This window comes from Onychostoma macrolepis, chromosome 21 (assembly GCF_012432095.1).
Source record: "Onychostoma macrolepis isolate SWU-2019 chromosome 21, ASM1243209v1, whole genome shotgun sequence".
In the NCBI taxonomy this organism is placed as follows: domain Eukaryota; kingdom Metazoa; phylum Chordata; class Actinopteri; order Cypriniformes; family Cyprinidae; genus Onychostoma; species Onychostoma macrolepis.
Window position 1 is genome coordinate 28,727,373 of NC_081175.1, and position 19,849 is coordinate 28,747,221.

At 33.9% G+C, this 19,849-nt stretch overlaps 1 protein-coding gene across 1 annotated transcript in view; it reads right to left on the reverse strand.

Moving 5' to 3' along the window:
* LOC131528732 (WD repeat-containing protein 7) overlaps positions 1 to 19,849 on the reverse strand; it is a 124,867-nt gene that overhangs the window by 13,733 nt on the left and 91,285 nt on the right. Inside the window, 4 exon segments of the mRNA XM_058758059.1 lie at positions 1,053 to 1,135; positions 2,013 to 2,165; positions 2,998 to 3,115; positions 9,612 to 9,798. Of these exon segments, the coding sequence (XP_058614042.1) occupies positions 1,053 to 1,135; positions 2,013 to 2,165; positions 2,998 to 3,115; positions 9,612 to 9,798 (541 nt within the window).

Below are 19,849 nucleotides of genomic sequence, written 5' to 3' on the forward strand. Positions count from 1 at the left end.
AGTAATAAGTAAATGAATAAATATTATTAAAATTATTTTATTAAACATTTGCATTAATTTTTTCACAAAATTAATTTTAGTAGACATTTTGTTTGTTGAAAAATTACAGTTAAAATTCAATCAAAAACATTAGCATACTAATTATTGAAAAACATAATGTTGCATACTTTATATACCTTATAACGGTAGTATGCAAATTGGGTTCAGCCTATATGAGGACTTTAATCCATCAAATATGCATCAATCGCTGTCACCTGAGGTTTGACCTCTGACCCTTTAAGATCAATGAGCTGCTCGTTTGAGCCGTCATCAGTTCTGTAAGTATATCAGTGTCCAATTAATAAAACGGCTTTGTTAGTAATCAGTACCGGTGAGGCTTAAATCAAAAGTCACTGTTATAACAGACTTAACTTTACTACTCAATCTGAACATGACCTGCAGTACTAACTGCTTTACTCAGAAGTTCATTTCTATAATCTAAAATAATACATAACTTAAATAACAGTAAAATAATTTACCATACTAAATTTATAATTATAGCAGTTCTATTATCATATTGTTAAATTAACTAAAAATAACACTATTTTGTTAACTAAAATAGTTGAAATAAAATAAATGATAAATATTAGAAGAAAAACTGAAATAAGTTGAAGCACTAAACTTACTAATGTAAATCAGAAAATGAACTAAAACAAACTAAAACTGAAATAAAAAATAAAAATAAATGTAGAAATATAAAAAAACTAAAACTAATAAAAATGACAAAACCACATACAAAAATGACTAAAACCAATTTAGAAATATTTTTCTAAATAACTAATAAAAATAAAAACATGTGAGAAAATTACAAAACAAATGAACTAAAATTAAAATAAAGAAAAATTATATAAAAAATAATTAATAATACATAATATATTTTAATATATAAAAATAAAATGACAAAATCACGCAAGAAAATCAGAAAAACAAATACTAAAATAAAAATAAAAAGTGAAAAATAAAATGATATTATAGTAACAGATGTATACACAAATTCATAAACACACACTGACCTGCAGATGGCTGGGAAACACTCGGACAGGCCTTTCTTCTTCACCAGAGATCCTTCAATGCAGTACATGATGATGTCCATCACCTGCAGGACACAGTGTGTTTACATCTGCGTGTGTTACGAGCTGCATCACTCAGCTGATTGACATTATTGACAATGGATCCTTGGCAAAGTCCACTAAAGGAGGAGCTTTTTCACATTTGGCTCCCAAACTCTGGAATAGCCTTCCTGATCACGTTCAGGGTTCAGACACACTCTCTCTGTTTAAATCTAGATTAAAGACACATCTCTTTAGCCAAGCATTCACATAATGCATCATATATAATCTTGTACTGCAGTTATATCTGCTCAAATGCACATTATTATTCTTTAGCTTGGGTTGAACAAATCATTTTTTGCCTGGTTGGAACAGCAGCTACGCAAATTTTTCTCTATTTCCTTCTCTGTTTCTGCCACTAGGAATTATACAAGCTTCAGTCTGGATCCAACCCTTAAATGATCTGAGATGACCAAACACCTTAGAAGAGATGATGCCAACCTCTCAGAGGATGCCAACCCTCAGACAATATACAAAACTACCAAATTTTGCAATAAGTTTGCAATAAGTGTTCACCGTCTGTTTGATTACATGATATTAACTAACTGCATGATTTTTACTGTACATTTCTGCCATATGGACATCAACTTGAGACAGTCACCACTGATAAGCTATTACTAAATATAATGTAGAAACTTAAATTTTCTGTAAAGCTGCTTTGCAATGATTTGCATCGTGAAAAGCGCTATACAAATAAACTTGAACTGAATCAAATTGAATTATTTGACACACTGGGCCTGTTTCTGTCTGAGATGACTTCAGTTGTGCCGAGGATCATTCAGCAGGACAGCGGCTCTGTAAAATCAGCAGATATTGTGTGTAAGGTGATCTCTAGTGTAGCTGTGTTAGCGTGTGTTTGTGTACCTCCACCAGCAGGTCCACCACATCAGACGGCATTTTCTCGATGAGAATCTCAATGACCCGGAGGATTTCGGTTTTGGCGCGAGCGAGAGTCGTGGTGTGAACGTTCTGCTGAGACTGAGAGCCCTGGGACTGCATCGCTGTGTGTCTGTGAACCTGTACACACACACACACACACACGTTTGTTTCTGTGAATTGTGGGAACTTTCCATAGACTTCTATTACTTTTATACTGACTAAACGATATTTTCACAGACACAGACACAGACACAGACACAGACACAGACACACACACACACACACACACACACACACACACATCAATGACAAACACAGACTGAAGGAGACATTTCAGTGTGAGTGTATAAATGTGCATTAAAGTATGTGTATTTTTGTATGTACCTTTCTTTCTTAGTGCCATTTTTTAATGTTTTAGTTAAATTAAGTATAATTTTAATACATTTTTATACAAAACATTAAGAACAATTAAGAACAACTGTTCAGTTTTAGAACAAAATTGTCTACAAAAGTAATTATCTACATTCAATCAAAAATATAAAAATGTTTAACTGAATCACAGAAAAATCATTTAGATGTCAATTAACTGTTTTTGTCATCAAAATTAACTTACTTTAGAATCATTTTAATTAGTTTATTTTACTGAAGAAATTGAAAGAATAGTTTTAATGATTAATTTAATTTAAATAATATTAATGAACTAATTAAGAGAAAATTTAATTAACTGTTTTTTTTAAACAAAATAAATTTTTATGTACATCTCAGTGTCATCAAAATCAATTTAGTTTAGAATTTTAATTAGCTAATTTTTCTACTAATCAAATAAAATTAATATTTTTTTTTTCTGGTAAATTTTGTTCAAAATTCATAAAAAAAATGCAGAATGCCTATTAAGACACTTCTGAGTCATAATAAATGTGTGATGAATGAATAAATGATAAATGTTATTTCGTGCATGTGCGTGTGTCACCTCTCGAGCGATGGTGGTGATGAAGGCGGGCGGTCTGGCGGTGGCGATCAGGGAGAGGGCATGCCGGGCCGATCGGGCCGAATCAGCGCCGGGGCTCAGAGGAAGACCCATTGAGATGCTAAACACACAAATATAGAGTCAAACCATTACACACACATTATAATGTGAGCCCGGGGTCAATGGAGTCACTCACACACATCACAGCACAGCACACACACACACACACACACTGATCTACATCTGTGAGAGGCCCCTTGTTAACAAATCACCCCGTGTGTGAGAGTGTGTGTGTGTGTGTGTGTGTGAATATGCATCAGGACAAACCAAGCGACTCGCGCATGACAGCATGTGATCAAAGCGTGAGCTGTGAATTTAATGTTCTCTGTGACACGCGTGGATAAAACACACCAACACACACGCGACAGCCCAAACCCTGCTGACTGACGAGAGAGCGAGAGAGAGAGAGAATCATTATTATATTTAGTGCTGTCAAACGATTAATCACATCCAAAATAAAAGTTTTTGTTTACATAATACATGTGTGTGTTCTGTGTATATTTATGATGTATATATAAATACACACACATACGGTATATATTTTGAAAATATTTACATGTATTTACATGTCTATATAATTTATATTATAAAAAATATTAAATATATAAAAATAATATATTGTTCTGAAATATATACATGCGTGTGTGTGTATTTATATAGACATAATAAATATACACAGTACACATACATATATTATGTAAACAAAAACTTTTATTTTGGATGTGATTAATCACGATTAATCATTTGACAGCACTAAATATAATATATTATTATATAATTGTCTGCATTCAGAGAATTTTATTTTTATTTTTTAAATTTGAACTTAAAAATAGTTATATTAAATAATAATAATATATTATATACTTTTTGCATGTGGAGAAAAATTGTTTTGGTAAAAAATATATGCTTAAAAATTAAATAAATAAATAAATAAATAAATAAATGTATATAATAAAAATAATTTAATTAAAAAGTTTCAATTAAAAATACATATATTATTATATTACTCAATATATTATTAATAATACAATATCAATATATTATATTACATGTTATCTTTATTAATAATGAGAAATGTAATTAAAAACATACATTCATAAGTAGGAAGCCGATATGAATACAAAGATTACATTTCTAAGAACCGTTTCTACTGCATGTTATAAATATGATTTTTCTGTCCAGTTTCTCTGTTGACCTTCAGAGACTCTCAAACTACAGATCACATATGAAGCAACACAATCTGACGAACAATTACACAAACACAGAAGAGAGAGAGAGAGAGAGAGAGAGAGACAGGAGAGAGAAAGCGCTCCGATCTCTGATCCTGAAATCAGCCGTTTCTCGCGCCAGCGGATGTGTGGATAAATCCTGTTACATAAACGATCTAAACATGGCTGTAAATGTGCCAAAGCTCCTCCTCAGTTTGACGAGAACAAGGAGACTCATCAGGTCCTCTGAACTCAAACAGCAGCGGTCGTGAAAACCCACAAACATTCATGATGATCCCTGACTTGCCTTCTACGATTATATGAGTTTCACAAACTGCTTTAAAAGGTAAAAATACAAAATACAAAGAGTATAAAAATAAGGGTAACACTTTACAATAAGGTGTCATTTCTTAACATTAGTTAATGTATTAACTCACATGAACAAACAATGAACAATGCATTTATTACAGTATTTATCCATCATTGTTAACGTTAGTTAATAACAATACAATCATTCATTGTTAGTTCATGTTAGTTCACAGCGCATTAACTAATGTTAACAAACACAACTTGTGATTTTAATAATGCATTAGTAAATGCTGAAATTAGCATTAACTAAGATTAATAAATGCTGTAGAAGTAATGCTTAGTTCATTTTAACTAATTTTGTTAACTAATGAACCTTATTGTAAAGTGTTACCAAAATAAGATTAAAGTTTGTTTCTGATTTGCATTGCAACTTGTAGGTTTACAAACTAGAGTTTCTAAGTAGCTTTAACACTGCTGGTGTGTGTGTGTGTGTGTGTGTGTGTGTGTGTGTAACTGAGCTAATGAATGAGTCTCTAAAGCCGAGTGCTTCCTCGATCAGTCAATATCTGATCAATCACTTTGATCTCAGGAGCGTCAGCATAAAATATGAGCCACCGGAGAGAAAGAAAGAGGAGAATATCAGAGAGGAGTCTTTTCTTTATCTTCTTTTGTTCTGTATTGAGTGATGCAGACAAATCACATCAGTTTTTAGTTTATTTTATTTTTTAGTTTAATTTCATTTTATTCATTATAACACAACTCGGTGATTGGAGATCTTTAACCTTTAGGAAATGTTCCAAAGACCAGTTGATGGTTTGTAGTTATTTATAAAAATGTATTTTCCCCATAAATTAGGGAAAAAGTTGGTTATTTATTTTGTGTGTGTGTGTATGTAAAAGGCTTATTTATCTTTCAATCATGCTGTAGAAATAGTTCAAAGAAAGAGCTAAACACTGTATTTTTGATCAAATAAATAGTATTTTTAAATAGATTATATATATATATATATATATATATATATATATATATATATATATATATATATATATATATATATATATATATATATATACATTCTTTATATAAAACATTGAAAATAAAAGATCAAGAGTATTTATGTATCTTCTCTTGATGCTGTAGAAAGTCCAAAGAGATAGCTAAATCCTGATTTAAATAAATACATAAAATACATTTATCATAATATATTTAAATATATGTATACACATCATATTTCTTTTAATAATGTGATAATAAATATTTAATTATCTTTTATTTAATTTAATATTAAATAATAATTTATTTTGTATATTTTCCATAAATTAAGCTAAAAATTGTATTTCTTTTTTCTGTGCAAAAGGAATATTTAATTAATTTTTCCATCATGCTAGTAGTGGACCAGATTAATTAACAAATAAACTTTATTTTTGGTAAAGAAAAGAAAAACATATAATATAATATATGAGTAGTTGACAAATAAAAAATAATAAATAAAATAAATAAATAAAATGTCCTATGGCGTGACATAGCAAAAATGTAGAAAAAACAAAAAAAACTACAAATAGCATGAGAGGTTTATCTTCAATGTTAGAGGTTTTTTGTTTTTTTTAGTTTTTTCTGTCACACCATAGGACACATTGAAAAGTCAACTACCCATATACACACACACACACACGGACATTTAATAATATTATATACAATATATAATATTTTGATATGTTTAAAACTAGCTACACTTCATGTTAAGTTAATTTAATGTTATATAATAATTAATTTAGCCAGCAGACTATATTTCTTGTCTTCGAATGATCAGTGACTGAAGCTGCTAAACGGAAAGAGAGGAAGCATCGCTCGTCCCGCGCATCACTTCCTGTCTCTCTCTCAAGCTATGTGTCGCTAAACAGATTTGCCTTTTCAAAAGCAGATAACGTTGCCCTGCTTCAGTCTGGAGGTCAAAGAAGAAACATCATCTTCATCATCATCATCATCGTTCCACTCAAGACTCACATATACGCTGCACGTAATCACGGCTGAAAAATGAGCGCCATTTGGCTCTAACGGCATTAGCGCGTGCTCCACGCAGACATATTTGTACTCATAATAAATTTTTTTGGGCTCGGGTTTCGTCTTAATGAGCGGGTCAGGCTGGACGGTAAGCTGGTTTGCGGGCGTTTGGGCGCGGAGGTGAAGGCCCAGACGAATGGGTTTCCTCTTACGGTTGGAGGTCTCCACCATCCTGAGGACGAGACATCATTACATCATATTAATGGGCTCCAATTGCATTACAGCCTGCCTCTCATCTGTCAGGGGAAACGCCGGCGCGATGAGGAGAATCTGGAGAAAGCGTCGCAGCAGCTGTGAAGCACTTCAGAACTGATGCAGGACTGTTGAGTCTCTGAACAACTAACCAATGCTGCTTATGGAGAGCGTTTCACAACCCCTGCGGACTAACCTAGGGTCTCATGATATCCATTTTAGGGTTTTTTTCTATTATAAAACGGATAGTTCCGGTCCTTGATTCTGATTGGTTGAGCCAAGTTTGAAGCTCTTGTAAATTACTCTACAAACATACACCTTTGTTTACATCTGTGTGTTGCTCGGCAACCACTTTGTTGGAACCACAACTGTTTCTGAGGAACTACTGTTTTTATTAATATCATTACACTTTATTTGCTCCGTTTTATTTTGTGAAACCTTACTTCTTATATGGAATAACCGTTTTATAAAAGCAATAATCCCCGTGAAGCTGTGGTTTACAGTGAATTTATAACAGCGCTAAGGTTTGTTTTTCTGAATTCCATTTTAATGATTAAATAAAATCGTATTAATCAAAAATCATGTCTAATTAACTGACATCATAAAACTTACACCATTTAACAACTATTTATTTATTTATTTAGAAAAAAAAAATCATTTATTTACTTCCATTTCATTAAATTTTCCCGGATTCAGTTTTAATGGTTAAATTAAATTTAAATAAATAAACAAACACGTCTAATTAATTGAAATCATGAAACTTAAACAATTTAACAACAATTTAGAAAAGAATGTAGGGCTGCCACTAACGACTATTTTTATTTCGATTAATCTATCGACTAATTTATCGATAATATTTTTTAAATAAAATCAATTAATTAGAGGTGCTTTTGATTATTAAAATTGAATGGAACCATTAAAATGGAATCCAGAAAATAATGGAAAACAGAATTTGGTAAAGATAAAACTGTAAAACTCAATTAATTAGACAGGCTTTTTGATTAATACAATTTTATTTAACCATTAAAACAGAGTATAGAAAAATGAAAATGGAAAAAAACTGAATTTGGAAACAAAACGGATTTCATAGGACCCTATAATTATAATAATTTTTTTTTGTGGTAATAAAAATAGATGTAAGTGAACAATAGCCTTTAAAATTACTTAAAATATATATTTAATAGCAATGATGCAATATTAATTAGTTCAAATAAAGTATCAAAAGCAAGAAATCATATGGATCATAAGAAATCAAACTGTTAAAATACATAATGTATTATAAACAATAGAGCTAATGTACATTACGCATTACAACAAAGGCCTGCAGGGGGTGCCAACGGCCTGACGATTGTTTTTACGCATTACTGTGCGATCTAATCCTTGTTTAATATTGACCAAGCACCATTTAATTCAAATGTCCACTTAATCTTTAATATTTGGCCATTTCTTTAGGACAGAAATGCTATAGCCGCTGTAATTAAATGCATATGTGGACATCAAAACCTGTAAACTCAAAGTGAGGGTTTGAGCTTTTATTTTGAAACCTGTGTTTGCATAGATTTATAAATGATTTACCTTACGAATCTGATGAAATGGCGCATGTTGCGTACCCAGATGAACGTTATAATAAACCCAAACTCACAACAACATGCAGAGATGGAGTTTGAGTCGTTCCACACATGTAAATGATAAGTTTCTGTGGAACTACTGTGAACGGAGCCGCTGTGTGACGCACGTACGTAACCTACACGCATGTAAATAATTAAAGTGCATATACTGTATTAGAACTGCATCGCCTATAATTTCTTAATTAAATCGTAGCGTTTGTGAATTCACAATTATGCTTAATTATTATTTTTAAATGGGTTTAATATATCACGCAGCCTGGGAAAACAGTCTAATAATGTGTTTTATGGATTCTCGTCCGTGAAATGCACCACTTCCGGTATTTTGCCGGTTACTTGACGCGAGTAAAATGAAGTCGAGGATTTTTAAAAATCGAATAGTCAAATAAAATCGACGAATCGCGACTGCTCTAAAATGTAACACAAATTTTATATTTAAGGCCCTATGAAATACATTTTATTTTTTCAAAAATTCCAGGTTTTTTGTTATAATTTTTCTGGATTCCATTTTAATGATTAAGCAAACTTTAGTAATCAAAAAGCATGTCTAATAATTTTAAATAATAAAGCATACACAATTTAATAACAATTTGTTAATGCATACATATATTTAGGGTCCAATAAAATGTATGTATTTTTTCCCCCCAAATTCCAAGTTTTCTGCTTTCATTTTTCTAGATTCCATTTTTGTTTTCGTTTTTATATTTTATGGTTTCCGTTTTATGGCTAAATTAAATTCTAACACTCAAAAGGCATGTCCGTGTTTTTTGTGTGTTTTTTTACTGGATTCCATCTTACGATGGTTATTAAATGAAGGCAAACAAAGTGCTGCACAACAGAGATTTACTATTAAAATATGGAAGAAAAAAATGTAATATTCTTTAAAGAATAAAGTTTTAATTTTCTCATTATTATTATCACACTGAGCAGTACTGTACAATACAAATATATTTCTTAATGTCATAATTTCTTCAAGTTAAACCAAACTTTTATTTTGGTGGGTTGTACTGAAGATCTGACGGTAGATCTGAAGATCTGAGTTTCTGACGGTAATGTACTGTTGGATCTCTCTGGGGATAAAGTTCACTTTTGATTTATTCACCTAAAATATGCCAAATTCCCTGTGATTCTGTGTTGTACAGTAAAAAAGTGTGCGTCTCACTTGGACAGCTGCTTCTCGGCGTCGGCGCAGAGCTCCAGCAGACCCATGAGAACGGCCGACACGTCCATATACGGTTCCCACACCGTGAAGCCGCGGCCGATAAGATCGATGGCTGTGCGCCGGATGGTGCTGTGGGCTGGCAGCTTGGGGCTGGGCGGCTGGAGGAGGAGGAACGTCAGGGCTTTACCTGAGAGACAGAGAAACGGACGGTTATTAATATCCATATTGACCAGAGTCGTTATCAGGACCGTCTGCAGGTCTGTAGGTGGAAGTATTGATGCTCAGCTAATAAAGCATCAGTCACTACACACATCAACATAATGTCACATGCATCTGAACACGCTAGAAATCTGAGGGTCAAAATCTAAATCTAACTCAAAAATAATCAAAAGTAAAAGTTAAGCTTTTTTCTTACTTTTGTACACAGAATGGTGTACAAAGAACAAATCTAACAAGGAAATCAGTAAGTTAAGTAAATAAAAATAAAGAAAGCAAATATTAAAACAATTTAAATAAAATACATTTTTAAAATGAATAAATATGTAAAAAACAAATGAAAAAAACATTTTATATATATATATATATATATATATATATATATATATATATATATATATATATATATATATATATATATATATATATATATATATATATATTATAATATTTAGATATATTATATTATAATATATCTAAAAGCAAATGTGGAAAAATACATATTTTTCATTTAGGTGCTGGGATCTGGAATTGACAAGCCAAACCTTAAGAAAACCTTAAGATAAATGTTAAATATTTTTGCACAAAAAATATATAAATAGTATGGTGTAAAAATAAGAAATCCTTCCAATTTGCCACTATTTCTAGGTCAAAATAAAACTCATTAGGCAAACCAAGTTTAAGTTTAGCAGAAAACCTTAAAAATGCTCCCTTTTCAACAGAAGTCAGTGAATTGAGGTCACATGGTGTTGAACACAAACCCAAAAGCGGTCAGTGTGTGTCTGAATGTGTCTGTCCGTCAGCGGAGCTCTAACGAGGGGCTCCTTCACTCCGCTGCAGGCATCTATTAGCGCACAACAGCCGCACATGCTGTCTCCATGGCAACGGTCAATATGTGTGGGAGGGTGAGGGGGGAGAGGTCAGCACATGTGACCCGACACACACACACACAAACACACAGACTAAATCTGTGGCACATCAGCTGATCTGATCAATGTTTATGTTGTTTGTTATAGATCAGCTGCTTAATAATCACACACACAATGATCGTCTGGATTTATCTGTGTCTGCTCACGAGCTTGTGGCCACGGCAACAGGTCGCCGGGTAATTACCGCGGCAACAGAGAACAATGAGGTGAGCTAATTGATGCAGACGGATTCCAGCCGAAGCTTTCAGCAGAAACTGACTTCAGCCGTCTGCGTGTGTGAGAGAGTGTGTGTGTGTGTGAGAGAGAGAGTGTGTGTGAGTGCAAGTGTGTTCAGATGTGTGCTGGATTTTCACTTTTATGTGTATCAATAAATAACTAAATAACTAAAGTTGAAATAAAATGTAATATATATATATATATATATATATCAGATGAAAACCTTAAAAAAAACGTGATACATTTTATTATTCAAACAGCAGGTAAAGGGAGAAAAAAGGTGAGAACATTACGCGGTTCGGGGGCATGCTCCACACGGAATTTTTATTTTTGATATTCGCTTTACATGCTCATTTGTAGTTTAAGGTTTTTTTTAGATGCAAAATGTTTGCTCTCTCTCTCTTCACCGTTCCCACATCTCAAACCTCAAATACATAAAATATGACCCTTTTTAGACATAGTTTTTGAAGTAAAGAGTAAAGAAAATACTATACAAAACTTACTAAAACTTACCAGTTATTATTTACCCCCCCCCCCCCCCCTTCCCCCCTTCATAAAAAAAACTTTCTCATTGAATCTAAGCAAATCTCACAGGTGACCTATTTTGATCTCAAATAAGTGAGTCGTCACTGAAAGGTGAGGAGTTTGCATCTATGAATAGAAAGTAAAAAAAAACTGAATTTATTTGAAATAGCAATCATTGTAACATTATAAATGTCTTTAATATAACTTTTGATCAATTTAATACTTCCTTGCTGAATAAAAGTATACATTTCTTTACTTCTAGAAGCTTCTAGAATCTTTGCCATTTCTGTTTTTGATGACAGTGGAGCCGAAAACCAAGTCACCCCAGTGTTTCTGTAGGACCAATAACTGCTCTAAGGGTCTGTAAAGGTCAGTTTGCAGTGAGAGAGAGGTGTGTGTGTGTTTGTGTTGGTCAGCACTGATCTGAACTCCGGCTGTCTCCGTGTGACCGGACACGTCTCGCCTGTCGTTTCAGACGTATCAAACTCCTGTGCCGTGAAGCACAGTGCGTCCTCCAGCACTCCGGGATTCGCTGCTTTGTTCCGGAGCGCAGCGCTGAGGTTTAAGAGCAGTGCGGTTTGTACTCTAATCCGGCCTTTGATTCCAAACACCGCGGCACAAAACCATCGGCGTGGAAGTGAGAGACGAGAAACTTTAACCTTAAACACTCGACTGAAGAGCTGCTCTTAAAGTCTCTGAATAAACTCAGAGCATTAAATCTCCTGACGAGCTTTATTGGGATTACTTGATTAAAATAATGACTGCTAACGCATTCAACTAATTAAGCTCAGGAAACCTATCAAGAACATGTTCAGGTTATATTTAACAAAAAATGAAAAAAAAATAAATAAATAATAATTTTAGTTAAAAAAATTAGTGAAAAATTAAGTTTTTTATTACATATTATAATTTTTGCATTGTGATATTTTCACAAAATTAAACATTTCCTAATTATAATTAAAAAATGTATTAAATAAATTACTCTAATTAATGTAATATGATTGTATATTAATATAATAAATACAAATTAACACTGCTGTACTGAGTGTAATTTACATTTATTTAAGCTGAATAAAACCTTTGTAATATATAATTATTTATGCTGTAATATATATATATATATATATATATATATATATATATATATATATATATATATATATATATATATATATATATATATATATATATATATATATATATATATATAAATAAATTATTTATTAAATTGACCATTTTGCATTGTTTTAAATTAAATATTTTCCGTTTAATTCTAATTAAAAAAATATTAAAAAATATTCATATTGCTGTAGTGCATATATATTAACTAATTAATCACATTTTTCTTAAATTAATTGCGATTAATCGCAATTAATCCCACCTAAGTTTTTAAATATAGGCTAATTTTATATTGCAATAATTTCACATTCAATCTTCAAATTAACATATAAACAAAGTAAAGACCATGCATTTTTAATATTTGTTTAATGCCATTATTTTGTATGACTGAAGGCCAGTATCACCGATAAAAAAATACTACTGTCTCTATAAAATTGTTTTAACCCTAATATTTAACTATTGACTCTAGCCATTCAACATTACAGTATAATTGAGAGCTATTTATTTCAACATTTATTAGACTTAGAAAAAAAACTTTTAATTTAACTTAAAACAATCTTCACATAAACCCATTATAATAAATGTAATATTTAGTATACCTGTGCCCTTCAGGAAATATAAAGAAATTGAATAAAGTTATTAAACACTAAATTCTAAATTAACTAAATTAAAAATTCTAAATTCTAAATTAAATTCTAAAGACTGAGTGCTGGACTGCTCCAGGACAGTTTTGAAAACCATTTCAGAGACATGTTCTTAAATGTGACTCATATATATTACATGCACGCACAGGGGGTCATTGAATGCCCATTTTCTACAAGTTGATATGATTCTTTAGGGTCTTAATGAAAAGTCTATAACATACTTTGTTTAAATTTCTCAATGGTAGTGCAAAACGACACCCTTTTTACCCTGTCAAAAACAGCTCTTTTCACAGCAACCCGTTTCATTGCATGTTCCTTTAAATGCTAATGAGGTCTGCTGACTCTGCCCCCCTCTTCTGTGGGGTGACGAGCTGTTCTCATGAGACTGTTTACTTTAGCCATGGAACTTTCTAACTAGCACATTATTAGGAAAGGCAATTTGCAAAGATTCACAAAAACCCTAATACTCACTTCTTCTGTAGATGAAGCTGGATCACAAATGATTCGCGTGAACATAGACGCATTTAGGCAGATCAGGGATCAGTGGGAGTCGGGAGTAAATGATGACTGCTATGTTCATTTTTACATCCAACAACAGAACGCCTCAATCGCTTAATCGGAGACATCTTGTCTTCCCCTGCACCGGAGTCGACTCAATGGCGGACAGCTCTCAGCTCATTCAGGGCGGGTCTAAGGTAAGACGGGCTTGTCAATCAACTATCGTGAGAGCGGCCTGCGCAGAACTACATCATTCTGACAGGAATCTCAGAACAGCCTGATTTGAGAATTTAAAATAGGGATTTAAAAAAAAAAAACACTGGGTGGATTTTTATCATTATAGGGTGGATGTGTACACACACTTCCAACACACATTTATGTTCAAACAACATGTAAAGTGAATTTTGCATGCGATGACCCCTTTAAGGCAGCTTTAATCGCCTTTTTGGTAACTTCACGACTTAACTGACCACAACATTGCATGCACGTAGCTTATATCGCGCTTTTGTGCATGCGATCAAAAAGTACGTGCTGTGAGCACAGTACCGTTTCCGTGCTCGTTTGACTCGCACCTGGTGCTGAGGTGAAGTGGAGTGCGCATCTGAAACGTCTCCCATTTGATGTGATTGTAAAGATGTTATGCAACTAAATAAATGCACTTCTGTTGTGCAGTTGTGAGTGAAGTGGCCAATCCTAGCCCCACCACTGCGTTAATGGCGTTAAATATTTTTAATACGTTAAACTGAAAAAATTAATTGCCTGCGTTAACACACTAATTTTGACAGCACTATATACATATAATATTTATATATGTAAAATTGTAAAAATATTAATTAAATTGCAAAGTGACTATTGTATTGATTCAAATTAAAGCTCATTTAAATATAATAAAATCATTGCATTACAGCAATATTTGCACTGTAATTTTTTAATGGCACTCACAAAATTATTATTTTTTTCCTTAATTCTAATTAAAAAAGAAATTAAACTGAAACAAGTAAAAATTATATTTATATTTGGGATCAGCATTTATTTATCATGATAGATGTACCAAGTTTATTTAGGTTTAATTTATGCTTATTTAAATTTAATAAAATCATTATATGTGACCCTGGACCACAAAACCAGTCTTAAGTCGCTGGGGTATATTTATAGCAATAGCCAAAAATACATTGTATGGGTCAAAATGATTGATTTTTCTTTTATGCCAAAAATCATTAGAATATTAAGTAAAGATCATCTTCCATGAAGATATTGTGTAAATTTACTACTGTAAATATATAATAACTTCATTTGGCCAACTTTAAAGGCGATTTTCTCAATATTTAGATTTTTTTGCACCCTCAGATTCCAGATTTTCAAATAGTTGTATCCCGACCATATATTGTTCTATCCTAACAAACCATACATCAATGGAAAGCTTATCTATTCAGCTTTCAGATGATGTATAAATCTCAATTTTGTAAAATTGACCCTTAAGACTGGTTTTGTGGTCCAGGGTCACATATTACAGCAATATTAGCACTGTAATATAATAAAACAGCACAATTACAGTAATGAGCCTGTAATGAAAATGAGAATAACTACCACTAAGAATAACTACAAAATAACTGAAGATTATGGTAATGTGAATTTATAAAATCTGAGCAGAATGAATCTGTGTAATTTATTCATAAAACCATCATTAAGTAAATTACCACATTCGATCATTTTTGCAAGGATGACTTAATGAATAATTTACAGACATTTCACTCTAATTTTTTTAATTAGCTGAACCTGCCCTTAAACGTCTATTTACACGTCCTGTCTAAACGGGCGGCACTTGGTCAGAATGAGCTGCAATGCACCAGCTGGACGCAGACATACAGAGACATCAAACTACACCTCACTTCCTGTCTGGGCAGGAAGACGACAGGCATATCACCTGCAAATTTATTGTCCCGTTTCTCGGGCAGGCCGAATGGGTCGAGTCCATTTTTCAGAGCGGACATCTTTGTTTAAGACTTGACTTGGTTTAAATGGATGAATTAATATTGACAAAACATCAGCCGGGCTAATGAGTGGTTAGTTAAAGCAATAAACATGCCACATTAGAGGATGGGCCACAGGAAGCTAATTAGAGAGTGACGAGAGAGAGAGAGAGAGAGAGAGCGAGAGAGAGGGGCTTTAAACCATTAGCTCGAACACCCACAAGCGTTTTACTGGAAACTGTCTCTCTCACACACAGCGATATAGAATGACTTGCACAGTCATATATGATGTTCATTTCCAATGGCCTTATTACTGCAGGACCCTCTGCCCTCCTGTCTCTCTCTCTGTCTCTGTGTGTCTGTCTGTCCATCCGTCTGTATCCGTCTCTTTGCTATCTGCCTGTCAGTGTCTCCGTCTGCCTGTCCATGTTTGTCTATTTGTCTGTCCGTCTGTCCATCTGTCTGTGTCTGTCTATATGTCTTTCTATTTCGGTCTATCTGTCTGTCTGTGTGTCTTTCTTTCTGTCCATCTGTCTGTGTGTCCATCTGTTCATCTGTCCGTCTGTCCATCCATCTGTGTATCTCTCTATCTCTATCCGCCTATCTATATGTCTGTCTGTCTATCTGTCTCTGGCCTCTGCTGTGGTCAAATCGAAAGTGAAGTTAAAATCAATGGAGTTGAGCTGGATAGAGAGGCGGAAGATAGAGATGGAGAGAGAGAAACAAAGGGCGTCTAAACAGGGAATGCCTTCAGCACACTGGATTTACAGCAACACACACACACACACACACACACAGCATTACTGTGACATCACTTCCTGTCACTGCAGCTGAGCTCGCTTCTCGCTTACTATACAATGTGCGTGTTCACTTTTACAATACTGCAATACTGTTAGTAATGATTATAAAACTGTGCTTGGAAAATATGCAATATTCTGTATTGCATTTACCAACAGATACTGGTAGATATTGATTCACTGGCAATTATGGTCAATAACCAAAAAGATTGCCAGTATTATATGTGATATTTGATATGCTGAGTTTAGAATATATAAATTTATAAATTATATATAGGGTTATTATAGTTAGCTGAAACTAAAACCATAAAAACTTTAGCTACTTGAAACTAATTTTAACTGAATTAACCAAAATTCTTATTACTGTAATGCAAATACATATATATGTGACTCTGGACCACACAACCAGTCTTAAGTGTCAATTTTTCAAAATTGAGATTTATACATCATCTGAAAGCTGAATAAATAAGCTTTGTATGGTTTGTTAGGATTGGACAATATTTGGTCGAGATACTATTTGAAAATCTGGAATCTTGATATCATGTCATTCGAAACTGCAGAAACATCTGAAGTTTGTGAAAAAAAAAACAGCTTAGTATGTAGTTAAAATGTGCAACTGTCTAATTGCTCCTCAAACCCCCCCCCGAGACATTCACATTACAAACAATACACACAATAACACACACACACACACACACACACACACTCAACACAGAGGGACGTTACGAGCTCTCTGCTGCCCCTGGGTACAGACTAATTGAAAGAGTCTATCACACACACACACACACACACATACACTCAAGTCTGGTTTGCTATCCTTGTGAGGACTCTCCATAGGCATAATGGTTTTTATACTGTACAAACCGTATGTGCTATTGCCCTACACCAACCCTACACCTAAACCTACCCCTTACAGGAGACTGTCTGCATTTTTAGATTTTCAAAAAACTTCAATCTGTGTGATCAATCAGGTCCCCACCGTGACACGAGTCCCCATGAGTCTGTGTGTATTCAGGTTTAAGTCCCCACCTGAATAGAAAAACAGGTACACACACATGCACACAGACAGACAGATAGACAAAGACCTGGGCTTTAAAATTAAAAGAGCTTGAAAACTAGGGTGTGAGAAAGATTTCTGATGTGTGTGTTTTCCTAGCTGACCTTGTCACTGCCCTCAGGCAAACAGCTTTGTTTTTTTTATAAAGGTAAAGTACAACTCATGTGTCCACTTTGAGCTCAAACACACACACACACGGGTTCAGATTCTCCTAAAGGTCTCACAGATGCTTTGACCATCAAATTGACCTTGAAGACAGAAAACACTCCAAACACACACACACACACACACACACAGTGCCTATAGCATAATACTCATACTAACCAAGTGCAGTTAGACAATATTCCAATGCACTGAACCGTTCACTTCCCAGAATGCATTATAAAAATCAGCTGCACACTAAATTTTTACAGATAATAAAAAATATTGCAAAGACAAGTCTGAAAATGAAAAACCAGCAGTAAAAAACTGAAATTAAAAAAGTTTGCAAAAGAATATTTGAAAAAGCAACACATGCCGAGCATCTTCCCATGTAATGACACGCAATGATAAGCCTTTCTAAACCTGCTGTTCAACAAGAGAACATTATAACTTGTTTTTACTTCAGTCGAGTGTTTGAAATAACTTCCTCGTGATCTAATGTGGCTTATCATCTCAGAATAAGGCAGAAAATATATTCTATACCATAATAAAGGCTACGTCGATTAGAAATGGCTTACAAATATACTTGATATAAGTGGTTGACTGTTATTTGTAAAAGCTACTGCTTATGTTAGCTTTTAATATACAGTTTTATCCTGATTAAAGCTTTACTACAGCACTGCGTCCATGTGCGTCCATGTTTAACGCTTCTCATAGCATTTTAAAATATCTGTCTGTCTATACACATAAAGTGTATAACTGGAACACAGTTCATTGTTGGAGCTGACGAGCTGATGATCTGAATCAGAGAGAGAGAGATGCAGAGCAGAGCGCGAGGAACAGGATTAAGAACTGCTGCTTTAGAACAATGAACAAACTTGTGAATGCATTAGAATCATTAGAAGACAGAATCGCAATTCATTGTAGTCCCTACGAGCCGTTTTTGTAAGCATTAAAGGTGCACTATGTAATATTGACAGCTATCAGTTGAAATGGGTACTGCAGTCTAAATTCAAAATATTGGAAAGAGCCGTTTCTCCCGCTTTCTCCTACTCAGACTCAGACTCGACGCTCACGTGCGTTTGCCAGAACTCATCAAATTACAGTGCATAATTTTAAAAGACGATATCTCCGTTTAGGGTTTAGGTGTAGGGCGATAGAAAATATGGTTTGTACAATATAAAAACAATTACGTCTATGGAATGTCCCCACAATTCACAAAAACAAACGTGTGTGTGTGAGTGTGTGTGTGCGTTTTTGTGACAAATGAGGACATAGATTTGTATAATGACAGGTATGACAGGTATTACAAGGAAAGGTGAATTTTCAGGACATTACCTCATGTCCCCACTTTTCAAAACACTTATAAATCACACAGAATGGAGTGTATTGAAAATCTGAAATAGCAGAAAGTTCCCTGTAAGGGGTAGGGTTAGGTGTGTGTGCGTGAGTGAACTCACAAGTGTGTGCGTGAGTGTGTGAACTCACAGGTGTGTGTGTATGTGAGTGAGCTCACAGGTGTGTGTCTGTGTGTGTGTACTCACGTGTGTGTGTGTGTGTGTGTGCGTACTCACAGGTGTGTGTATGTGAGTGAGCTCACAGGTGTGTGTCTGTGTACTCACATGTGTGTGTGTATGTGTGTGTGTGTGTGTGTGTGTGTGTGTGCGTGCGTGAGTGAACTCACAGGTGTGTGTGTATGTGAGTGAGTGAACTCACAGGTGTGTGTGTATGTGAGTGAGTGAGCTCACAGGTGTGTGTCTGTGTGTGTGTACTCACGTGTGTGTGTGTGTGTGTGAGTGTACTCACAGGTGTGTGTGTGTGTGTATACTGGTTTTTGTGGTTTACAGGGACAAAATTTGTATAATCACATGGGTATGACAGGTATTACAATTTGAAGGTGGTTTATGAGGACACTGCCTATGTCCCTGTAATTCAAAAGGCTTAAAAAAACATACTAAATGGTGTTTTTTTTGAAAATCTAAAAATGCACAAAGTCTCCTGTAAGGGGTAGGTTTAGGTGTAGGGTTGGTGTAGGACAATAGCACATACAGTTTGTACAGTATAAAAATCATTACACCTATGGAGAGTCCCCACAAGGATAGCAAACCAGACGTGTGTGTGTGAGT